The 26,528-nt window shown below is 36.1% G+C and overlaps 1 protein-coding gene and 1 pseudogene across 4 annotated transcripts in view; one reads left to right on the top strand and one right to left on the bottom strand.

The window, feature by feature from the left end:
- Nucleotides 1-26,528, top strand: part of RAB11FIP3 (RAB11 family interacting protein 3) — a 153,915-nt gene that overhangs the window by 98,870 nt on the left and 28,517 nt on the right. For 2 of the 4 annotated variants that reach the window (XM_072601706.1, XM_072601727.1), the window contains 3 exons: nucleotides 8,308-8,481; nucleotides 19,759-19,794; nucleotides 25,084-25,177. In XM_072601706.1, the coding sequence (XP_072457807.1) occupies nucleotides 8,308-8,481; nucleotides 19,759-19,794; nucleotides 25,084-25,177 (304 nt within the window). Of the gene's footprint in view, nucleotides 1-8,307; nucleotides 8,482-14,546; nucleotides 14,682-19,758; nucleotides 19,795-25,083; nucleotides 25,178-26,528 lie in introns of all 4 variants that reach the window. The other 2 variants (XM_072601720.1, XM_072601714.1) reach the window with 2 other exon arrangements.
- Nucleotides 1,380-8,194, bottom strand: LOC140528961 (peptidyl-prolyl cis-trans isomerase A-like; annotated as a pseudogene).

Raw genomic sequence — 26,528 nt, 5'->3', positions numbered from 1 at the left:
GTTTAGTCATTTTTACCAATATTGATTTACCTGAGACAAATGGTAATACTTTTCCTTAAGCTCTAACTCTCATGATTTCTTTCAGTATTACTTTCTCTATAAAGTGGTTCAAACAGCCATTTATTAAGCACCTGTTCTGTACCAAGCATGAACTAGTTTTTGCTCGAGTGAATCCAAATAAATTGATATTTTTATGCATGAATTTTGTTGCTGAGAGGAGAGGGAGAAATGTAGGCCAAAAGAGAAGCACGCCTTTTGGCCGGGTGCCCACACTCATGATGGAAGGGAGAGATTCCAGCTCAGCAAATCTGTAACAAGTGCCTTCTGTGGGCAGTAAGGAACAAAATGAAATAAGGCACCTCCTCTGCCCTCGGAGGGCTTACAATCTAGTAAGGAGTATTTTCTGGGAGCATTTTAGAATCACTCAGAATCTGCTTGGAGGCCTCAAGTAGGGAACCCCTCCCCAGTTCCATGTCAGTAGCCAGCTTCCTATATCATCTCTGACAGTCCAAAAGTCCAAGAGTTTATGTTTGGAGATGGGGCAAAAGGAAGTTTGCATATAGAGCGTAAAGTATGATGTGTTATATTTATTTGCTGCAGTTAGTACTAGGAAAAACTGTGGGTCAAAATAGTACTTGTAGGGACTGAGGGTTTACTGTTTTGACCTCCTGATATGTTTACTTTCTGCATTAAGATTCTATCATTCCTTCTAGTACAAATATTAACCTTCCTGGTAACATATCTAATTAGTATCTGGCACATATTTTCTGTGTAATAAATACTTGTTTGTTGATCAATGCATAGAAAAGCTGAGGTATGAGTTACATAGATTTTCTGTTAGAAATTGCTACCATCCAACCTATACGAACAGTTTGATGTTTATGTAACACACTGGAAGACTTGTAGGGACTATTAGATTAATAGAATTTTTACCTTCTACTAAAGTCCTACTTCATTCCTCATTGGAGTATGTAGGTGAGTCAGGGTTCCTAACGGCTGTGCCAGAGATTTCTAAACTCTTCTCAAGTCCTGTAAAGTTGGAAAGACTTCAGTAGGAGACTAGCAATGGGATGTTAATCTTCTGTCATTAAGTGAACCTTACTGTCAGGAAATTGGTCATGAGATGATTATTTTTTAGACACTGCATTTCATAAGATAGTCTACTGAGGTGTGGAGGGATTATGATCTGAATCAGTGGAAAGAACAAATGATAGATTGTTTTTTGTAGGTTAGCTTTTATTTCTTAATTATAAATTTAACTTTGCAGTTTAGCCAGACTTGGGGAAGGAAAAGTGAAATGTAATCCAAAAAGAATTGCAACAAATGGGAGCACCAGGATTGTAGGGTACGAGAATAGACAGGGTGTAAGGGTACTCTTCCTAGCTCCAGAGGAGTATTTGGTGATGAAGCCAAAAAACAATACAAACAAACAAAAAACCCAGAATAACTCCCCGGAGTTGTCCACAGTCAACAACTGTTGACTTCTTTCTGGTCTTGCCATCCTAGGATCTGACGTGATCCATGGCTTCCATGATGTTCTGGCCTTCCCTTACCTGGCCACAGACCACATGCTTGCCAGCCGACCAGTCAGTCTTAACCTTACAGAGGAAAAACTGTGAGCCATTTCTGTTGGGCACAGCATTTGCAGTGCACCAGATGCCAGGTCCAGTGTGCTTCAGGATGAAGTTCTCATCAACAAATTTCTTCCCATAGATGAACTTGCCAACTGTGTCATTATGGCATGCGAAGTTACAACCCTGGCATTTGAACCCAGGAATGATTTTGAGAAAGCATGTTCCCTTGTAACCACAGCCCTTCCTTCCATTGCTCAGAGCATTTAAGTTATCTACTATCTTGGAACATTGTCTAGTTAGCTGAAAAGTATCTCAGTCCAGGTGCTCATTATGGATGTTGATGTTAAAATGGTGGTGGCCATGGATTGCTAGACTGGACGCTGGGGTTGACAGCAGAAACAGTGGATTAGGGTCTGCTTCTGGCAGAGTAAGCAAAACTGAGGGCTCCCAGTGGGGGCTTCTGCAAAGCCCTGCAGTCATGGCAGGAAAGAGTAGTGCATTTGGATTGAAAGAACCTGAGTTTAAATCCCAGCTCTGCTTCTTGTATTTGTGTGACCCTGGTTAAGGCTCTTTTTCTTTTTGGAGGAAACAATTTTTTTTAATTTTCTTGTCCACAAAATAAGGAGGGTTGTACTAGATGATGTCTTTCCTTCACATTCTAAATCTATGATCACATGAGCCAGTGAAGCATAATCTTAAAATGATTCATTCAGTCCTGAAAATGATAGTTTAATGGAAGAGAAATTTCTTTGGAGAAAAAGAAAGGTAAAAAAAGAAAAAAAAGGAAAAAAATTTTTTTTATTTGTTTTTTAGTAAAGGGAAGATTGAGTGTTATCTTCCACTTCTTAGCCCAAGACTGCCCTATAGGAATGTTACCAATTAGTGTTACTTAGATTATTTACAAAATAAAATTAGCTGTGCTTTTCTCTCCTGAAAATGTATAGTTTCATAATGATCAGTTCTCAAAATATAATTACCTACTGAGCAAGACCACAAGAAAGTGCTGCTTTTAAGTAAGCAAGCCATTAAAATATATGACAGAATCCAGAGAATATTCCTCTTTTTCATACCATCATATCATAAAGTTTCATATATCTGAAAATTGATCCTTAAAAGATATATTCCATATTTTAACTTGGTGGTGATCAGGGAGAAGTATTTGTGTAGGGTGAGAAAAAGAATAAATAAATATAACAAGGTAAGAAACTGATGCTAAAGATTTTGGTTTCTTGCATTGTAATTTTCTAATTTATTATCTTTAAAATGCTTTCACAAAATTCTACAGCTCAAATACACTTTGGATTAAATAATGGAATAGAATTAAGCAAATCACTTGTTACAGACATTATGAGAGAAGGGACCCTGTCCTTCCTAAGTATCAGTTTTTCCTCATACCAATGCAGTTCTTTTCCTATATTCGGCATTCTGTGAAACATGTACTGAATTCGTTTGAAGAGAAGATGAAAAAAGAATGTCAGAATACGAAGTCACTCAGAAGGCAAAGCGTTAGAAGAGATTATCCAAGGCAATTTAGTCCAATTCATTCTTGGAGAATCCCCTCTATTCCTGAAAAGTGGCTCTCAGTCTCCTCTTAAGGAACTCCAGTAAAGGGAAACCCACTGCAGTCAGAAGCAGCCCATTCAACTTTAGGTTACTGTAGTTGTTAGGTAGTTTTTTCTTATGTTATACGAAAATCTACTTTTCTGTCATTTCTACCCACTGGGACCAAGCAAGACAAATTCAATTCCTCTTCCTTGTAGCTGTCTTTCAGGCACTTGAACACAGCTGTCATATTCTCCCTGAGTCTTGTCTGTACAAGGCTGAATATCTCCACTTCCTTCCAATTGTCATGTCGTAACTTCTAGTTCCTTCGTGATCTTGGTTGCTCCCCATTGGACATGCCTCAGCTTCTCATTGTTCTTCCACAAGTATAGTACCCTAAATAGGTGTAGTCTACCAGAGTCTAAAATGTCTAACCCTCCCTACCCCCTAGTCTGATCTCTGTATGATATAGAAGAAAGAGGACTGGGTTTGGTGTGAGGATCTGAGTTCAAATCTCTTACTACCCTTGTATTCTTAGTCAAGTCATTTAATCTTGTTAAGTCCTAATTTCCTCATCTATAAAATGAAGGGATTGGATTAGATCACCTGTAAGGTCCCCTCCAGCTTTAAATCAGTGATTTTAAATTTGAGTTTATTTAGAGACATTTTTGAATTTTGAAACTTACTTAAGAAGCAGCCAGTGGCATATATTGTAAAGATTATTCAATTCAAATGAAAAATTTCAAAAATTACTTTTAGATTTGTTTCTATTTGTTTCTTGAAGATTTTGTGAATATCTTTTTGAATAAATTTTTCATGATAGTGTTTTGGAACTCTTGCCATTTTAGTAAGATTATTAGATAACAACCCAATATTATGTGATTTTCCATTAATTTTGGGGAGTAGTCTTGGAACAAAAACTAGACCCTCTCAAGAAATAAATGATCTTTAATTTTCTTTATAGTAACTCTGAAGTCACAAACATTTCAATTCTCTTTGAATTTGGGCCTGTGAAATTTCCACCCAACCTCTTTTGCAGAATTATAGCATCTGAGAGTTGGAAGAGTACTGAGTGGCCACGTCGTCTAACCTCTGCACAAAATGAATCTCAGTCATGTCCTTGTCAAGCACTTGTACTGCCTCTACTTTGACATTCAGGGAAGAGGCATGCTCCACTTGTTGAGGCAGTCATCCCACTTTGACACAGCTCTCATTGTCAGGAAGTCTATCCTGAAGTCAAGCCTAACTTGCCCTCTAAAACATCTGCCCTCTGAGGACAAATAGAACATATCTCATCCCCCCTCCACATGATGGCCCTTCAGATTCTGTCCCCGCTGAGTATTCCGCTGACCAGATCCTCCCAGGAGATAGATCCAGGGCCCTTCACCACATTGGTTCCTCTTTTCTGGATACTTTGCTGGTAGCACCCCAAGCTAAACACAGCGTTCCACATCAGGTCTGACCAAATCGGAGTACAGCGAAACCATCATCTCTCTATTCCTTGGAGTTACATTGAATAATGATTTTTATTCCTCAGCATTTTTAAAATCAAATACTAACCTTTCATATACATTTACTCATTCTGGGCAGCTAAGTGGCATAGTAGATAGGGCCCTGGGCATTTAGTTATTCTGCAGCTTTGTATTCTTTTCCACTTCCCTATTTTCTTTTTTTTTTAGTACCAGACAGTTCTGATAAGTAGTGCTTTACAGTATGATAGTCTAGTTTTTGTTTACAAGTTTTCTTTTTCATAATTTTCCTTGATACTTTGCTTATCTATTTTTCCTTATTACGACTCTCTAATTCTATGAATTAACAAATGATTGCATTAAATTTATACATTAATTTGTGAGGTGTTGACATTTTTATTGGTAGTTGACCGCATTTATATGTTTGAAGGCTTGTGTTTTCCACATATCATTTGATCCTCACGACCTTTTTTGCTGCTGTTATCCCCATTTTGTTCATGAGGTTAAGTGACTTGCCCAAGATCACACAATTAATGTCTGACCCAGGATTCAAACTGAGACCTTCCTGTCTCCAAGTCTAGGACTGTTTTGTCTACTGCCTCAGTTAGCTGTCTCCTAATCTATCCACGAATAGGGAAGTAGTCCTTCATTTGTTCAGCATTTCCTTGATTTCTGTCAAAAATCATTTTAAAAATTGTTTTAGTGTAGATTTTTCATACATTCTGATAAGTTAATGCCCAAATACTTGGTGTATTTTGTAATTACCATAAAGTATATCTCTCTCTCTCAATTTTTGTTGATTCTTACTGGTGTTTCATAGGAATGTGGATGACTTTGTGGGTTTATTTTACATCCTTGTACTTTATTAAAGTAATTTATTACTGCCAAAAATTTTGGGAGTACTAAAGTAGATATGCCTATTTAACAGCTATTTTTATTAAGAAAGGTTCTAATGTTTCTTGTATATAATAGTAGTTCATGGATTCAAGTATATACTTGCCATATTATAGAAAGTCCTTCCATTTTTATATTTTAAAATTATCTACTAACATAAATGAATTCTTTTTTATCAGTTTCTTATCAGTCAATTTTATCAGTCTCTTTTCACTTAATTATATGATCATGTAGTTTTTATTTTTCCTTTCCTTTAATGGCTTTTTGTTGTGCAAACTATTTTTATATAACCAAATCCACTAACTTTTTCTCCAATATTGTTTTTCATAAGTAAAAATATCATTCCTCTTAGTCATCCAATTTTTTTAAGTTTTAAAAATAAAAAGATTAGTATCTTATTTAAAAAGTGTTAAGGAAGAGAATCATTATTCAGTAAGAATGACTGAGAAAATTGCATATAACTGTGTGTATAAAAAAGGTTTGGATCCACACCTCACAACATGTGCTATGTTAACCTCTCCCTTGATCAGTGTTCTATCTATTTAAAATTTGTATTTATTTGATATATATTTTGCATTCAAGGCAGTAAGGAATTCTGTGTAGAAAGCCGTCCTTAGAGCCAAGAAAAATTGGATTCAAATCCTGTCAAACCTTATAGTGGCTATGTTACCTTGGGCACGTTGTTGATGCCATCAGGGAAGTCTCTAAAAGGAGAAATTAGCAGCAGCTACACATCAGCATTGGTGGGGGGCATTTCCTCATCAGAAATTTGCTATGTGAATAAACCCAAAAGGCTAAACCCCCAAAAAAGTATTGTTTCTTTTTATTTCTTTGTGTACATGTTGTTTTACCCCAGTAAAACATAAACTCCTTAAAGGCAGGATCTGTTTCCATTTTTTTCTTTGTATCCCTAATACCTGGCATAATGAACATGAACACATGAACTGAATTGAGAGTTTTCCAGTCAGTCTCTAGGATCAAGCCCAAGCAGCCTTCTTATGTTCTCCCATGATGCTCTGCTTCCTAGCTTTGTTCTTCCCCCTGTCTGGAATAAACCTCCATTCACATCTACCTCCTCAACCAAAGACAAGAATTCTTGTGTCCTTCAAAATTACTCAAGTGACACCTTTTCTACAAAGCAACCTTTCCTGATCCTCCTGGCTCCTAGTGCCCACTCCCCCCCACACACACCTCAAAGAACTTGTATCCATTTTGTCTGTATTTTTACCAGTACTTACTAATGTACATAAATTGTACATAAATATCTCTTTGTTAGAGTGTGAGCTCTTCAGGGCAGACACCATTCATTTTTGCCTTTGTATCTGTAGTGCCTAGTATTATGCCTGGCATGTAGTAGACACTTAATAAATTGATTAATCTAATAACCTCAATAAAAAAGAAATGACCCACAAAAACACATCCATATTAATAAAGACCACTAGACCTAGGTTGTGGGCTATGCCACAAACCAACCATCTGTTTTGAAGGCAAATTACTTAACATCTTCTTTCTCATCCAGTAAATGGGCTACCAGTACCTAGCTCATAATGTCCAAGATCCCTCCCAGCTCTAAATTTATGATTCGTTGGCTGTAATTGTGTAAAAAAACAAATAAAAAGTAGAACCTATACGGAATTGTATGCAGTCGTGGGGAGGGTGGGGGGTAGTGGGGGGTAGATGTTGGGGGGATAAAATCTCAATTGTATGGCAGTGATTGTTAAACATTAAAAAATTATAATTAAAAAAAAACAAATAAAAATTCAAAGGTAGACAAACTATTGACTTGGAAAGAAAGCTCCAAAGAAAAGTGGTTTTTGTTTTTGTCCTTTGTTAATTCATTTAGACTTTTGCTGTTGAATGCTAACAGTTTTCCTTAAGTATTTATTCCTTATTTTATATGGTTAATTCATTATTTCTCTTGATAGTTCCTCTTTAAAAATGAAAATTTTGTAAAAGAATCCTCATGCTCAAAAGGGTTGGGAAACACTGTCTTACTAAATACTCATATATATGGGCATACTTTGAAAATTCTTTCCAAGAACTAGCATGTTTCTAAAACAAAAGCTTAATTTTAACAAAAGGAAATAACATGTTTAAGTGGAGTGTTTTCTCCGACCTTTGCTATTAGAAAGAAGCACTTTATTCTTTTGTTAACACTGAGGACAGCACATTATTACATAAGGATCTTGGATTACAGAGACAGTTTGGAATCAGGTGAAAATTGAATTTTAATTGTATTGTTCATAACATTTTAAATGTGATCATATTCTGTTTCATTATTTCTTTATTCAAGCAAAGATTTCAAAATACTAAAAGTTAATCGAGCGTAATCCTTTGATTTGTTAATAATAGTACGTATTTTAAAGGCAATAGAAACATTTTAAGTCATGTTCAGTAGTGGTGGATACACAGCTGCATAATTTGTAACCTCCTCTGTACTCTGCTGTTAGCCTTGAACAAGCATTGAACCCACTGTGATTACATCAGGTCTTTTAAAAATTGTTTCAGTTAGAATGACCTTTATGAAGATTCTGTGGATTTTCAGAGACAAAGATTTCAAAGCTCACCTTTACCTGGTAGAGATATAAAAAGGTAATTATGTTAGGTGACATTATGCAATAATGAAAAGCATACTGAGTGGGCAGTTAAAAACCTAACTCTTCTTAGTGTCGTTGACTGCGTCCATGTCTGTTTCTTGACCTTGCCAGTGACCATTTTCTCTTGTCTCTTCAGTCGTAAGAAACCCAAGTTTTTTCAGTACTTGTTCCAATAGAGCTCCTCATTAGAATAGTAATGCTTCCTTATCTTTTTGTTCTTTGCTCTTTTAGATCCCACCCACATGACCTGTCCTTGAGCTCAGACCTGAACAACCACTCCATCGTTACTGTGATTAGTGGGGAGGAGCATTTTGAAGATTATGGAGAAGGGAATGAGGCGGAATTGTTTTCTGATAATCTGTGTAATGGAGAAGCCAGCTTTAGCAGCTCTTTTCTGTCTCCCAGGTAAAAACACGTCAGTAGTGGTGTTGTGCTTTTATATTTCCTGATTTTGTTATCTTTAATCACCAGGGATGCTTTTGCCTTTTTGGTTTGTAAGAGGGGAAAATGTAGAATAATTAAACTGATCTTTTGAAACATTACTACTATACAGAGTAAAAGTTGACAGAAGAGTCACTCATCCAGTTATGTCTATAGATTTTCACAAAATTTTAAGGCTTAAATATAATAATATAGCATTTTACTGCTTTGAAACAACGTATTTATAAACTCCTAATCTTTAATCATATTATAACTATGTACCAAAGAGCCACTTTTGTTTTGGATTACTGGTTTCATAAGATTCTTTGGGTTTAGTAGCATTGTATAGGCTCTTCCATTCCCATTTCCTGTTATTATATCTGATCATGAACCTTATTTCTGGTACTTTTAACATTCTAGGAATGACCCTTCAAAAGTCCTTAGGTAACATATGTATATCACATACATATGCATATGTATTTTGTAATATGGACATAGTTGTCTTTGAAGACTTTTATATACGTAGCTAAAAATCGCTTTTTTAGGGGCCAAATAAGGAAGGAGTTTTAACATTTCATGTTTAAAGTTTTACATTATCATATGTACTCAGCTCTTATTACTAGTTATAGTAAACTCTGTAACTTTCTAGTTGGAGAAAATGCAATTAAATTATTTCTGATTTAATTGGTATGATTATAAGATAGTAGCATGTCCATAAAAATCAATTCTTTTTTCCAAATTCCCTGTTCCTTCTGTGTTTTTGGTAACAGGAACACTTTATGCCTTCAACAAAGTAAAAATTTTAAGATAGGATTTTGAACCATGACTGCCTAAGATTTTTCTACAGTGCTGTTTGGGAGGGCAAATATTATTCACAAGTCCTAAAATGAACCAGGTCTAAAACCTGAAAGTAATTCAGCACTTTATATAATTTTCTATTTACTTGTCATGAAACTTCCCTGGTATTTAAAAATTTTTTAATTTGTATTTTTGTTTTTCCTTCCCACTTTGGAGAATATGCTGCTATCTAGTAATCCATTTCCATAGAAACATTTATGCTCTCCTAAAATGGATTCTAGAAGAGGAGGGTTGGAATTATGAATATTGTTAAATTTGGTCTGTTAGAAAATTGTGTCTCTGCCAAAAATTGGTAGGACTAGGAAAAATATATAAAACCTCCAGCTCATTGCTCACAAATTTGTTATTAATCTCATGGAACTCTCCTTAGCAAGTAGACAGTGGCCTTACCCTTAAAAAAAAACTTTATGTAGGCTTTTAAGTTCAGCCCTTGTGTCTCCCATGTTGTGGTACTGGTTGCTTCACCAAGGGTTAAGTGACTTGCACAAAGCAAGTCATCGGCAGAGCTGGGAGGATTTGAGATTATGGAGAGTCAGGAAACTCCTCCTTCTACTTGTTGGAAGTGACAGGAACTTGGAAATTACTTTATTGCCTCTCTTCTTTTCTCATGTAAAAGCTTTTTTCTAGGTTTTATGACCTAAGAAGAGAAGCTCAGCAGTAGTGGAGTACCAGGCTTAATTAGAGACTGACCTAAAAGTCACATGGCGACTACAATGGCATTTCCCCTCAATGTTGAGCTATTTTAACTAAGAACAAAATTTCATGTGTTTAAACAGAAAACCTTTAAGCATTTTAAATTGGATATATCAAGTCATGATCATGTTAAACAAAAATAAGTGTGGGACAGTGTGATGGGATAGATTATTACTTCAGACCATAAAAAGAATAAGTGTTAAAGGTTTTGTTTCTCTATTGTTGACTATGTAGTGCTTTCTATAGAGTCCAGTACAAAATCCTTGAGTCTTAGAACAATCAGGGACATAAACTGAGGAATTCATATATAAGTTTTTTAGCTTTTTCTCTGGTTACTTTTCATATTTTTATGCAATTTTTATTTTATTTGAGTACCCAAGAAATGCTAATTATTTGCATTTATAATGTTATTTGTAAGAAAAATGAAGCTTTTCTCACTTGGCCTTGTCAGCTCATAAGTGCCAGGAAGAGAAATTTTAAGGTGATATTTGGAAATAGGGATGTCAGTACCTTGAGAGAAGGAAAGAAAAATTAGCTCTAATACATAATTTTACTAGGCTTTTGTTTTTCAATGTACCAGAGGTATATAAGAACTTAAGAGTCTACTTTCTGTCCTCTTATGATATGAAGTACCCATTGTTTTTATAAACGTATTTGTGATATCATGGGGACTTGTGACAACCCTTCTTCCCCATGAATATAATGAGTATTTTCATCACTCACTTAAATTGTTTCTATGTGTAATGATTTTAAAATGAAACCGAGTTTAGAATTCGAATGGTAAAATTAGTACAGATAAAAGTAATTGCTTTTATTGTGGTAGTTCTAATTAGTTTGGGGGTTTGGGGAAATATCAACTAGAAATATAAATTCTAGTTTAGGAATAGCTGAAACAGATAAGTTTTATCTTGTTTTTCCCTGTGTTGTGTTATGTGTAGTGGTTTTGAGATCTTTCTTGAAATAATATTTTCACTTTTTACTGCTGAAATAATATTCCTGTTATCATAGTGTTGCTACAATACATTTCCTTTTAGAGAACACCAGAAATTTTTTTTTCTGTCACACTTAAGAGAAAACAACACAATGCAGTATGGTCCAGATTTCATGTCTTACCTGTTTAACGTATGTTCATTTTAAACATTATTTTCTTCTACTGTATATTTTATGAGAGTATAAAGCAATTTATAGAATTTTGTTTAGCTTATATGACTAAGAGAGCTCAAGTATATCCTGTAAAATATGCTACTATTTTGATAGTCTACCTCTGTTTGCTCATTCTACTTCCTCTCCTTTTGTGTGATATTTCCTTTTTTTTTCCTGTTTAGGGATAACTTCTATATGAAACTATATTTCAATATTAACTATCATTTATATTAAGCTTGTGGCTTCCAAAAGGTATTGTGTTTGAAGATAACCCAGATATACTCTACTCTGTTGTAGTCCTCATTGCCCATTAACAAATGGTTATCAGCATACTCTATAAAATTGAAAATTCAATTGAAATTCAGCTATAGGTAATTAGCATATGATTCATAGCAATAAAACATTCTGATTTTTTTAATTTAATGTAGTTGAATTGACAAAACAATCCCTTATAGATCTTTAATATTATTGATTTATACAATAACTATTGAAGTAGCTGTAAAGTTGATTCCAGAGAATTCATGATTAAACAGACCAGCTCTCTGATTAAACTCTCCTCCTGACAGAGACGTAATGAACTCGCAGTACAAAGTGAGACTTTTTTTTAGATATGGCTAGTATCAGGAATTTGTTTTGCCTGACTATATATGTTTATGACAAAACTTTTCTTTTTCTTTCTTTCTCAGTAAGTGGGGCAGGGTGGAGAAAGAAAGATTTTCATTGATTGGAAAAAACCAATTAATTTAAAAATTAATTCTAAAGTATTACTTCTTCAGAAGATCCATTTTCTTGGTGTGAGTATTCCTTCTTTTGATGCAGATTGAAAACCTTCAGTGCATTAGCAAACAGTTTCCATTAATTGCTGTGGCCAGTCATGTAGTGATGAGCCTCTTTCTCCTTAATTAGACTGATTGTTGTAGAGCAGACCCACAAGCAGATGCTGGAGCCAGGTTTACAGAATCTTAGTGTTGAAGGGGACTTCAAAGTCATCCAATCTAATCTGTACTTGAACAGTAGTCTCCTCTACAATACACCAGAAAGGTGATCTTTATGAGCTCCCATGAAGGGGAACTTACCACTCCCAAGGCAGCCCCTTCCACTTTTGTCCATTTCTAACCATTTGAACTGTTTGGAAATTTTTCTTGATGTTGATCTGACCTCTGCCCTCCCTTGAAACTTCTCCTCATTGTTTGTTACTGCCCTCTGTGGCCCAATAGAAGTTGATTTTCTCTTCCACCTGACAGCCCTTCACGTACATAAAGACAATTGTCATGTCCCACATACCTTCCCTGCTAGATACTCAAGATCCTCAGTTTCTTTAACTATTCATCAAGTATTTCCTAAATGATTATGATGTGCCAGGCACTGGGCTAGGTACTAGAGATACAGAGACAAACCTGGAACTCCCTCTGGGCAAATGTTTCCTACCATTTCCAAATTGAGAGCATGACAGTAGAGACCCAGTACTTTGGTGTACAGTGCAGTGGGAGGACTGGTTCCCTTATCCTTATAATTGCATTTCTTTTAAGATGACATTGGCCTCTTCAGCTGCCATTTCAAGCTGCTGGCTTATATAGTTATTACATAGAGTTTGAAGTCCACTAAATCCTGATCCTTTTCAGACCAGCTATACCTCACCCATCTTGTAAATATGAAATGTATATAAGTTTAAGACTTTACAATTATCTCTTTAAAAAAATTTAGACCTGTGATTTTATTGGTGTAGGGAACTTCCATTTTAAAAAATCATTCTAACCAAAGACATCTGTGGCTGTTCAACTTAAGAGTCTTGGAGAGGGGCTTGGGTCTCTGGGCAGATAAGTCACTTACCAATCATCACCCAACAGTGCGTGTCACAGGTGGGACCAGAACTTAGGTCTTAGTGGCTTCAAGGCCAGCTCTCTGTACACTGCAGCACTCTAGCTACCTCCCCCTACCCTATAAATACACACATCCATCCCTACTTACATGCATGTGTATGTATATGTGTTTATATGGCAGTTGTGATGTAGAGGATAGGATGGATTGAGAATTGGAAGGCCAGGGGCTACATCCTGGCCCCACTTAACAACTATGAGAGTTTGCATAAGTCATTTAACTTCCCTGCCTCAGTGTTCTCATCCAGTAATGAGGCAGAGGACCTTGGTTCAGGTCCCACCTTTGACATGACCTTTATGACTTTGGCCAAGTCATTTAACACCCCTGGGCTTCAGTTTCCTCTAGGGTCCCTGTTGGCTCTCCGTATATGATCTTATGCTCTCTCTTAATACTTTACAGGATTCTTGTCTCTAAAGTGCTTTCATACACACTGTAAAGTCCTTTATGAGTCTCAGATGCTATTTTATATGTGTGCCCCTCTATGCTATGCTATATGTAATCTTTTACCAAAGTCCCATACTGATGACTCATCATGGCATGGCATTAGATCTGGGTTCTCAGTCTGTACTGACAGAGTACAAGCCAGCTGAAAGCCTGTGTATGCCTCCTACCCAAGGACCAGGCAAGTAAATTGAGTCTTTCCAGAAGCTTTGACCACAGAAATTCATGAAGATAATCTGTTAAGTGAGTGGAAGGAATGCTGGCTTTGATGAAATGATAGGTCTTCTGAAGTACAGCTGTATGGGTGTACATATGTATGGGTATATATGTGCACATATTTTTATATATACACACATATGTGTTATATCATATGTATAAAACACACATGTGTATGTGTGTATGCATATACATCTATTCCCTCTACCTTGAGGGTAGGGACTATCTTTTGTCTCTTTTTGTGTCCCCAGCACTTAGCACAGTGCTTGGTGCATGGGAGATGCTTAATAAATGGTTATTCATGTATTATTCTCCAGGGTGATTTCTTCATCCTGAAGCTGCAGGTCTTGGCATGCTTGTTTTTAATCCTGTATATACCATCAGGAATAATTGGGCCTATTAAAGATATTAGGCTGCAGAACTAAAGTGGGCGATAGTGTCCACCTCTTTATTTCTTGTCATGTCTTTTAAAAATAAAGTTATAGAACCACAGAGTGTTTTATTTTTATATTTATTTTATTAAAACTTATGAAAAATGGACAGATGCTTTTGATAAATTCCTTTTTTGCTCAAAACCAGGTTATATATCACATTGCTGTAATAATGTTGCTCCTTCCCCCAAAAAATAATTGCTTAAGAGAACATAAGCTAGATATAATTCCAACTGGGAGAAATGAACGTTTGCATGATTTTTGTGACGCACTAATGCTTTTGTGTACTTGCTCCTTTGTTATTCTTCAGACACAAACTTATGAAAGCCACAGCTATAAACTGTACTGGTCCAAACTCTTCTCCTAAACTGACACTTCTGATTTCTCTAGTACCAACCCACTTGCTGCGAAACTGCACAGCATTCTCACTGATGAGGCGTTTGAGTTTTACTGTAGCCAGTGCCACAAACAAATCAACCGCCTTGAGGATCTTTCTGCTCGCCTGAATGATCTTGAAATGAATAGGTAATTGGTTCAGTGAGTGGCATGGCATTTGGTTTCTCTAAGGAGAAAGGGATGATATGCTCATTGTCTGTTATTTAGTTACTTGACTTGGCATTTTCTTATCTTAGAGAGTCTGTTTAAATTGATCAAAATGTGAGCCAGTGTGGCCTCCCTATAACTTAGGGTGCACCCTGTGACTCCCTGGTCATGAACACCTGAAGAGTATATCTGGTGATGGGACTCTTTCCTTTGCACCTGACCCAGCACCTTTGCATGTATTCAATGAATTCATCCTTTCTTCATTCTTCTTGCCTGATACAGTCTAAGAATCATTTTTTCCTCGGTTACTGGGGATAACAGTTGTTACTAGACTGTCCTACTGAGGTAAATCCAATACAGGCAGATCTGGACTTGTCAAGCAGATAGATTAGGGAGTTATTTCAGTTATTTGAACTGTTTCATTCTTCACATTACAAAAGGACTTATCTTTCCTGATAGGATTCATTTAAATAGCTGGCTAATTAGCATACAACATAATTATAAGCCTAATTCATTTAACTGTTTTGCAAACCTTAAAGCGCTATATAAATGCTGGCCATTATTATTATTAGCAAAAAATTGGTCTACATGAAACTCTAGGGAATCTTCTTATATATCCGAACTCAGAATTAGATCTTGATTTGAATAGAATTTACTAAGATTGTCTTTGGCTTTGGTCAGTTACCGTAAAAATTTGGCTTTTTTTTTTTTATCTTCTGTGTTTAAAAGAAAAAGTCTGAGTTTCAGCAGCAAATCAGTGGTACCAGATTCAACTCTTTTTTTCTTTCTTTTACGAATTATATTTTCTTCTCTATTTCTGACCCCTGACTCTAGTTCAAATCAAAACCTCCCCAGTATTAACACCTCCAGGTTAGATTTCTTTAGACCTTGTCCTTTTACAGGCCTTCTCAACTTCAAAAAAACTTGCTTGCAGTTAATGTTTTAGATGTAGGTTTTTGTATGCAAGAACATTTCTGCTAATGATGCTGAATCCTCTTCAGGCATAATCAACCCATGCACACTGAGCCTGAAATAAGGGTAAATTCTTGCAGACTGCAAAGTGTTAGAAGTCATTCATGATGCTTTTTAAAATATATATATATTATATATTTTCCTTTTTTGTGTTTTTGGAAACCCCTCCCAGTGTCTATCTTATATGCTTTTTGTTGCTGTTGTTCTCTGTTAGGCAAAGGTGGAGTCACTTGTTGACCTTCAGTAGCAACTAAACTGATAGAACTTCATCTAGATCGCACCACACACTGGCGCTTTGTCCAGGTCTAATTATAGCCTACCTGTGAATTTCTCCTAATTATTTATAGCCCTTGACTTTTCCAGTAGCATCCAAGGATTTTTTTTAAGTTAAAATCTTAACTTTGATACTATGATTTATTTAGGAAGACTTGTGAAGACATTTTAAAAATGGGTTGAAAAAGTTGTAGCTGGATAATAGGGGTGCTAATAGTATGGATATTTAAGTTCATATGGATATTTTTACTACTTGTTGTTGGGAGAGAAACCAACCAGGCCGAGGGAGGATTGAGGTAATGAGTTACATAACGAGATGAGCACTGGATGAGGAATCAGGAAACTTGGATTCTAGTCCCACCTCTGGCGGGCACTTGCTGCGTAACCTCAGGCAAGATGCTTTTCTGCCTTGGGATTTGTTTGCCATATTTCTCATTGTGTACTCTACCTAATATCATTCATTGCATAGATTGGAAAAAAGTGATACTAGGTAATAGAACATTATAGAAAAATAGCTAATTCCATAGCTGACCTAAGCTGGTAGAACTGGGATTTGGATGAGCCATGTTCAAGGACCATGGTAGGTAATACTATCTCCTTTTGGAAACCATTATACCAAATGGTAGGCAGGGAAAATTGGAGTTAGGCCTAGGTAGGGGAACAGTTTGGTAGGCCAAGGGAGGGAAATTAGAGGTAAGAAGTGAGCCTTCATAACAGTATAACATAAAGAATGACAGATTTGGAGGATCTGGGTTAGAATTTTGGCTCTGCCAATTATTTGCTTGTGTGAATTTGGGCAAGTCACTTAATTAATATGGGCCTCAGTTTCCTAATTTCTAAGTGAATTGTAGATGCCTTCTGAGTCCCCTTCTAAGCTCCAAATCTATGATCTTGTGTTGCCAGGTTTAGACTGTTGTCTCAAAGATGCAGCATCAGGGTTAGGAAAGTTGAAGGGGAAGTTACCTATAACATTTTAATAGCATTATTGATGTGACATTATTGGGGGTGTGCCTATAAAGTGGGACAGAGTAGATGGTTTCTTTCAGTTCCAACAGTTCTGTGAGTTTAGCATTTCATCAGCAAACCCTTGGTGATTCTGATGGCTTATATAGACTACAGGAGTAGTAGATAGATGAGTGTTTTGCATGGACAATAGGATTTAAAATTTATGGAAACCTGAAACATGAAGAATAGGAATTTGATCCATTGGGTGTAAGTACCTATTAAAGAAATAGAAGGCAGAAGAGAACATGGCCCTCCTCCAGTGTTGTTCATAAAATAATGTTACATTTATATAACACCTTGAGGTTTGCAGAATGCTTTACATATTTTATCTCATTTGACTTTTACAACAAACCTGTGTTGTTATTGAGTGTTCCTGTTATTCCCATCTTATAGATAAGGAGGTTAATAGATTTACCGAGGGTTGAATAGCTAGTGAGTATCAAAGAAAGAATTAGAAATCAGTTCTTCCAAACTTGAGGTCCACTGTGCCCTGGTAACATGGCCTAGTTAATTAGTCATGCCATGACTGTAATAAATTGACTTAGCAGAAAAAAAGAAGTTCACTCAGAAAATCAAGAAAATAGAAATTGGAACAGTTGGTTTGAGGACAAAAGTACCCATTTGCTTTAGTCGTCAAATGAGTATTAAGCTTCTACTGTGTTCAGACCACTATGCTAGAGGCTATTTAGTAATTTCTAACCTAGGTATGTCAGCTGCCTTTGAAAGTGAATATGAAGGCAGTCTTCTACATCTCATCCTTTAGAGTTTGAAGTTGACATCCATGCCATACTATGTATAACTAAAAAAAAATGATATAAACCTTTCTTACCGCATTTGGAATAACATTGAATTAGAGCCTTATCTCTCAAGATAGCTATGATCACCATTATAAATAACATTCGTTTACAACTATACAATACTCAGTTATTTACACAAAAGCTCTGCTAAATTCTGCGGATAGAAATAGAGAATAACATAGCTTTATAAGAAGTAAATTGGGTTAATTTAATATAATTTGGTTTTCAAATTAATCTCACTTAGCTTGCATTAGAACACTTCTCAACCACATCTTCCCCTAGGCAAAACAGTGTTTTAATTCATGGGAATAGGTAAATGATTTTTTCATAATAAAATCCTAGGGAATAATATATTTTGCCAGTGAATACATAGTGAAAATTAAAGACATTGCTATTAATTAGACTGTAATTTCCTAGAAGGACAGGAACCTTTAAAGAAAAAAATCTTTGCCTCCTTAAGTACCTAATATAGTGCATTGCATATAGAGCAGATGCTTAATAAAAGTGTGAATGAAACAAATGATTGTCCTAAGCTGGAATTCTGAACACTGAAGAAGAAAAAGTATGATTTAGTCTAACTCTGTTGCAGAATATTCAGGATCTATTCTAACACTTATTGCAAACTCAAAAAATAGCTATAAAGCCCACTCAACTTATTGACATTTTCCAGAAATAATTATATTTCACTGAGATTTAAAAAGTGATATACTTAGAATTGCAGCCTTAAATAACAAAGACTTTTAATGGAATGGCAAGTAAATTACACTTGAGTCTTCGATGACGTTATATTTAGGGAGTCTAGCTAATGGTCAGAAGAAAGGTGGAAAGGCAGGCTGGTAGAAAAGTTGTCATGTAAAGTTTTAAAAAAAGGCATCTAAGTAAATTCCTTAAATTAATTTGCTATTTCATCTTTATAAATGACACATATCATTTATGTCTTAAATAATTAAGCCAAAGAATGATGTAGGATTGGGGGGTCTTTTTGTTCATGTAAATGAATTTCAGGAGAGCTAACTTCTCAATATACCCGTAATCATGATTTCATCTTTCTAGTTGTTAGAGATAACAAACTTTTCACACATACCAGAATAAGAAACTATCAGTAAATTGCTAGACTTAGAGTAAGTATTATTCATTGTTAAAGCATTGAGTAGAACATTAGCACTTAAATGGCGAAAGATGGGTTTAGAAGGGAAGCAGTACCAGCCAGGGGAAAGGCAAGCTGGGAAATGTTGGTTGTTTATTTCTTTTTAAAGAGAGAAAGAAAACCTTGTCTGACTGATTCACAAAATCATTTGGTTTAAGTAAATGGATAATGGTCTTTAAGAGATGGTTAACTGTTCTAACTGTAAAATTATGTTGCTGTTTCCTATATTTCAAGTAGCCATTAGAAAACCACTATAGAGTTATCCCAAGTGATTGTGAAAAAAAACCAAAAACATTGGTTAAGTTAGACTAAAATAAAATTCTTCTGAATTGGTAAGTTATTTGAAGCATAACACTCCAGTCATGGTTCACTTTTTTGTTTTTATGACTGTGTTGTTATCCATTCTGATTACCTGGTTTCTCACAGCCAGAATATTTGGAAAACTTTACTTGAAACTAAGTGCCTTTCAAATATTCTGTCAGGTATATAGTATAGTATATACTATATTAGTATATAGTAAAGCCAGTAGACTGAATTATACTAACTTGGACTTGTTACTGCTATTTTGGGTAAAGATTTGTTTCAGAACTAAACTAAACCAGCCGTTAATGCTTGTGATAACTGCAGACATCTCGGAGCATTTCTTAAAATCTTTTTTATGCTTATTTGTACGAGGGGGCCTAACATAGGATTTGCATGGATACTGTCACTGAAAAGCTGAGTAATGCATGCTTGTGTTTACACCGTTTGGTAAGAATGTGTCCCTATCCCTATATCTCTCTAGTTTGAATTTCCTGTTTCCTTTCGCTTTTCTCTGTCAGTTTTCCTGACTCTGTTTTCCTGTTGTTTTTTGTTCATTGCCCAGTCCAAATAAACGACTCTCCAGTAAGAAGGTAGCAAGGTAAGAAAATACTTTGTTATCCATTTTTCAAAGAAATGTTGTTCTAAAATTCATGGTTATTTAAAGTGCATAATTTTTCCTTCTAAAGAAATATTTTCATTCCTTACCCCTGACCACCAGAAAACTGAAGAGGACTTTAAAACTTTAGTTTAATTTGGGAAAAGTTTTATAAGATGTTTCTAAGTACTGCTGGTTTAGACTTGAATTCAACCCATTTGTGTTAAAGGATTTGGTTACAACTTACTTGCAAAACATTTTCTCAAGTAAAATGGTAGCAAAAACATTTACTCCCAATTTCCTTAGAATTTAACACAACAATCTAAAAGAACTGAAACTGTAGGTTTGCTACCTGTATGCCTAGAGCTATAGAAAATAATAGAATGACATATCATTCCGTTCTTAGTTCCTATTCATCTCAGGATCTTCTGCCTCTCCAGGACTGCTTGCTTCAATGCCACATTGTTTCTTGGGTCCTGTAGAAAACCTCAGTAAAAAGACTTAGCGAGTTTAGAATGTGGTTTCATGGTGTTTCTTTTTACTTTGGCCGTCTGCCATTATCTATCATGTTTGATTTAATTTGACTTCACAACAAGCAATAAGATTTACATAGATTTCCCCTTACCTTTACTTACCATTACAGCAGGGATGACTGATTTTTTAAAAATTATGGTACTCTGTCATTGTTTAATTGGGGCTAGATGTCATATTTTAATTTTAAAATTAATATCATTAAGATTTTTTTTAGTTAGGCAGCACCTCTCCAATAACCAGAGATACCCTGGAGTTAAGCTTAGTCATCGCTAACGTAGAGGCAAATAATCAGTAGAATTTCATGTTGAGAGTAATTTCATTTATATGTCAGCCTTCCCTAAGACAAATAGTCAGTTTACAGTTGATTATTCATAAGATATCAAAACATTTGTTTTATTTAAGTCAGTTAATGGAATGATACCAAAGAATTAAATTCTTACTTTTAAGGATTTTGAAGTGAAGGGAACTCTCAGTTATTTGTGGGCAAGAGAGATAAGAATAGTAGAAAGAACTGATATTCGAGGACTATCTGAAAACCTTATTCTGACCATCTCTGCAATTTCTTTTCTTTTCCTATTACCTCCTCCCAATCACTTCTTTTTACCAGAACTGTCCACAAATAGTAAGAGGTGATAGTCATTTGAGTTTTGTCTCTATCTACCCCTGTGGGAAAAATGTTAGTGAACAAGTGAAAATATGGTTATCAGGAAGGAGAAATAACCAGGGCCTAGATTGATTAATCTGTGGGGAAACTGACCCATAATACATGATGGAGCTGAAACTCAGGCAGGTTGTGGTTCAGAGTTCACCTGTCTCCCAGTTGTAGATGAAGAATAAATAAATATTCCTCCAGTGAATGAAAGACCAAAAGTACTCATTTCATATATCAAAGATCAGAGGTATATTTTTATTTTCAGTAGCTTTAACTTTAAAAGGAAAATTGTTTGATGTAATTTTCAGTATAGTAACTATAAATTTAAGCTTCTTTTTCCTTTGTCCCTCTGGTCCCTAAGGACCAAAACACAGACTGGATTAAGAAAAAAAAACACCAAGTTTTTGTAGACTTGATAAACACCTTTATCCAAGTAAATCCTAAAGAAAAAATTCAATTTGAGTAGCCCTGGACATACTTTCCTAATCTCTATTCATTCTAGTAGGTCAGGTCCCATTGCTCAGCTGCTCTCTGTCCCCTCAGAGTCTAGAAGTAGCCCTGTAGGGTTAGGGGGACTATTTTTCTAATAGCATACAAGCTCCAAACAGTGTGCTTTCCTTCCCTCCCTCCCCCCCCCCCCCCAACTCCCTGTTTTTACTTAATATCAGTGAAGCATAATTAATTAGTTTTTAGAAAAGGATATTTTGCCAAGGTGTTATAGTATGAACTCTTGGTGCAAAGTATTCTCTCACCACCAAATTTGTGACACACCTCTCACTAGTATATATAGGATCAGGAAAAAGTGAACTTAAACTAGAGAGTACATGTGACAAAGAACAAAAGGGCAACATCCTAGAAGTTCTTTTGCTGGCATCCTCAAGATGTTCCCTTCATATAGAGTAACATTTCTACTTGGGGTGCTTAAAGTGCCTTGAATCTACCTTTCTTTATTGAGTCCAGTCTGTCATTGCTATCAGCTGCTACTGTCCCAGGGAATTTCTAGGATGCCAGTGAAAAAGTCCCAAGTCCCCTGACCCTTTCAAGTTCACAAGGTAGTCCTCTGGTCAAGGGAGGGAGAGAAGAATGAGGCCAAGATGTTTCTTCCTGTATTTTGCTAACAGATTCCTTCTTGTGCTTGGTTAGAGCTACCACTAAGCTACTAGACATTTGAATCTCTTGGGATCTAAACTTTCAAGAGAGTGAGTGCTCAACAAATCCAAATGTGCTTCCATGCAGCATCACTGCAGTTCATCCAATGACTTTTAAGGATATCTAAATTGATCAAGGCCATTTTTGCACTTAGACTAATGCCTATGATTGGTTCAATCAAACAATAGTCTTAATTAAAGGATGGGACATATTGTTGATTACTTTAAATTGGATGAGGTAATTGTTGAGGTCAACTCTTTCCCTTTCAGAAGGAAACTTCTCAAAAATCTGCACTGTTGTACCATGGCTTTTGATAATCATAAGGTTTAAAATTGGAAGGTACCTTAGAGATCATATAAGCCAACTACTTTGTTTTTGAATAAGGAAACTGAGACTTAACTCTGGGAGTGACTTGGCCAAGCTAACAAGATAGTAAGCACTGGAATGAAAATGCAAACCTAGGTCCTTTAACCCAGATCAGTTCAGCAAACATTTAACCCTTAGTCAACAGGCTGAATTGTTGCTATAATGACTCTTTAGATAGATAAATGTGCCTGCTATAAGAAACATTCTATGATACCTCAAGGTCTTAAACCTTTGACTTTCTGTGTACCTGCTTTCCTTTAGAAGCTAGAGATTCTGTGACATGTGTTTGCTTTTTGTGGACTAGAATTATTATGATCATTCATTATAGTTTTTGTTGATTGGGGTGATTATTATTCCTTTTTAAAAGAAAAACAGCTTGAATTCCACATGAAAATAACTTAAAACTGACTTTTAAAGATCAGATTAATGATGTGGCTTTTAAGAAAAATGGCAAAACCAAATTAATTTTCCTTTCTGTCTAGGTGCATATAAAACTTTTTTCTGGCTTTCTTATTTGGGATCTTTATGAAGAAATCAAATTTAGAAAATCAGTGAACTATACCAATTACCAAAGCAAACAATATTTACAGTTCTTTTTAAGTAGTCATAATATATCCTATTTAAGAAATATGATAACATTTTTAGATATTTGACATATTTCAGGCAAATGAGAATCTTTCAAAACAACCCAGGAAAGTGGGATATTCATTACCTTTAGCAAGTCTTCACCGAGAATCCATTCTGTTTATTCACCACCGTGCTAAATTAAATGGCATTGAAAAGAAACGTGTCTATTCAGCCATTTTATAGGGTTGGACATGATTTTATAGATTCTTCTGTTCACGAATCCTGCTACAAACACTTCTATACATTTGTTGTTGTTAAGTAATAGAATCTATGTCCAGTGATTGGGAACTGGCTGAATGTATGAATGCAGTAGTATACTATAGCAGTTTAAGAAGTAATGAATATGTAGCAGTCATTCAAGTCTTGAATGAAGTGATTCAGAGTGAGAGACAAAAGAACAATGTTGATTACTACAACAAAGAAAAAAGACATCTCTGAGAAGCCATAAAGTTTGGTTCAAATACAACAGACAGTGGTGGCACCATGTTATCAAAGTTGTAGGCTCATATCTTTCCTTTCTGTGAATATTTTCCTTAACTGTTTGGGGAGAAGATTTAAGGAGATTTTGTGGGGTGTCAGGAAATGTCTGTGTCCAAAAAAAGTATCAGTAAGTTAAAATAGAAACATAAGACACAATCTGTGCCCTGCAGGAGTTTTGCTGTCTACTGAAGGATAGCTGGTGCAAAAACATGGAGATAGGAAGTGAGACAAAAGGTCATGTGTGAGGAAGAGCAAGGACACATAGAAAGTGAATCTCAGAGGCCCAGTCTGAAACTCACTTCTCTGTATTCTCTGAATCTGTCTTCTTTTTATTGTACCACATTATTTCTTAATCAGAATTTATTCATGATAACCTTACACTGAAACTGATTTAACTTTGCCTTATATACTGAAGCATCTACCTGTTTGGTTTAGCTCCTCAAAATTAAAAATCCCACAGCCAAACAGATTTCGCATCATGACAGGGTTAGAAAACTACCATCACAGGACTCTTCCCCAAATCTCTCTTCCTTGTGATGGAGTAAAAATTCTTCTGTGGAGGCAAAGGAGCAACTTGCTGAACTCTAAATTAAACCTCATCAGAATTGTTTCTCTTTGTCTTCAAAATTTCATTCTTGCTAACTTCCTCTATAGACTCTGGATTTTGAACTTTTGAAATCTGTTCTCCCCGAATCTAGGATGCATGTTAAACCGTGCCCAGCTTTCTTCTTCTTTTCTATAGCATATTCTACAAGGGAGTAGTTACTCATTCCCCATACTCCCAAGGATGTTTGATATATGACCTAACTGTGGCCCCTGAAAAAATGATCTGCTGGAAGTTACATAGAGTGAGAAGTAACAGAGCTGGAATTCCAGCCAGAATCAGTTATGATTCCAGGGCTTTCCTTCATACAGCTTTTTCTCTTACATTACATGACCATAGCTTTGTGTAAGTAGGGCTGTTTTTAGAATTGGTAACCTCCCTCTGGCATCCCTACTGAGGTATAAATATCACTTTTCAAATGAGCAACTTGACAGATATGTTAAGGATAAATTTAAATGATAAGGTTGTGTACAAAGTGCCTTTAGCTTAAATTAATATTTTACTAGTCTGAGAAGTAAGAAGAGAAAATTTCATAACATAAGATGCATGTTATTTTTTATTACACCTGAGCACAAAGTTCTTTTATCCCACCAACCTAATAGAACAAGTTGGAAGAATAAGAACTTGATATTCCAAAGGTTGCTGGAAAGGTTGTACAGAATGATATTTTAGTGAGAAAGTTCATTTTCTCTTTCATACAAAAAGAGTCTAGCCCTAAGGGAATGCTTCATCTCTGGATAAACTGGTTTCTTCTCCATTTACTCAGTAATTAGGAGATTCTAATGCTTAAGAAACTATTTATTAAACTAGGATCTTTCTTTTCCATCTTTCTAATGAACCAGTATTTCCTTTGGTTTGGCATGTTTTTTTCTTATTATAGACATCTCCATCAGACTGGGAACCTGACTGTGGAAACCATGGAGGAAACTTCTCGGGATCTTATGGACTGTACAGAGGAGGACATTGCTGACAAGGTAATTACTCCACCTGAATGGACAGCTGAGAGACACCTGAAGTAAAAATGGAAATGTTTGTGCTGGTGCAAATTGCCCTTTGTAACAAACATGTTCTGCTATCTCATAATTTAAGGTTTAAATACCTAATTATAGTGAAGTACTGTGACTTTATTCTCAGCTTATCTGTCTACTTCTGTCCATTTAGCCGTTAAGACAGGTATTTACTAAATAACAAGAAAGTGTAAGAACGTATCAGGAGTGATCAGGGCAGCTAAGTGGTGTAGCAGAAAGAGCGCCTGACCTGGAGTCAGGAAGACCTGAGTTCAAATTTGACCTCAGACACATACTAGCTCTGTGATTCTGGGCAAATCATTTAACCCCTATTTGCTTCAGTTCCTCATCTGTAAAATGAGAACACACTGGAGAAGGAAATGGCAAACCACTCCAGTGTCTTGGCCAAGAAAACCCCATGGACTTAATCATGAGGAGCTGAATACGACTCAACAATAGGGGATGATGCTTGGGATAGTGCACTCATGACCCAGATTTTCTTTGGGCATGCGTTCTGTGTGCTTGCTGTGCTGAACTTAACTTGGATGTGTTCCTTCAAAGCCTTGCTGAGTTCTTGTCTTTTTCATCAAGCACCCAGCTTTCCTGTGGTAGGAAAGGGGAGTAGAAGCAAGGAGGAGCTCAGCAGCAGGGGTCACAGGAGCAAGGACCAGATGGGGGTAGGCTAAAGGGGAGGCATATATGGAGAGGTAGAGCCTAGAGAGGACTTGACTCCAGGAAGTGTTACAATGTCACTCACTGTCTAAGTGACCTCAGACATGTCATTGAATTTCTTTAGGGTTGAACTAGAAGTTTTGGGATCTTTTCTAGCTCTAAATGTCTGATACTACAATCTGACTCTCTATCAGGAGACTTCAGGCTAAGAGAGCTTCTCCCCACCACAGAGTCTTCATGGTCTCTGAGACAGAAAAGGAGGGGCAGGAGGAGACCTTTTCCAGATGATTAAAGTCCTATCTGCTTACTAGCTGGGCAAGTTACTTAGCATCTCTGAGCCTTATGGGAATAATAATAGCATCTATTTCACAGGACTGTTGGGAAGATCCATTGAGATAGTGTGTGTAATGTACTTTGCCAGCCTTAAATTACTGTATGTAAATGTGAGCTATTTTTATCATATTCACTGTTTAGTTTGAAATCCTAAGCAAACTAAAGCTTGAAGTAGGTGGTTTACCTTTGGTAGCACTCCACACCCTTGCACATGCATGCACATGCATGCGCATGCACACACACACACACACACACACACACACACACACACACACACCACCGTCTTCCATGAACCCAGTACCTTCTAGCTGTT

This window comes from Notamacropus eugenii, chromosome 1 (genome assembly GCF_028372415.1).
Source record: "Notamacropus eugenii isolate mMacEug1 chromosome 1, mMacEug1.pri_v2, whole genome shotgun sequence".
In the NCBI taxonomy this organism is placed as follows: Eukaryota; Metazoa; Chordata; class Mammalia; order Diprotodontia; family Macropodidae; genus Notamacropus; species Notamacropus eugenii.
This window is presented reverse-complemented; position numbering and strand designations above follow the sequence as displayed.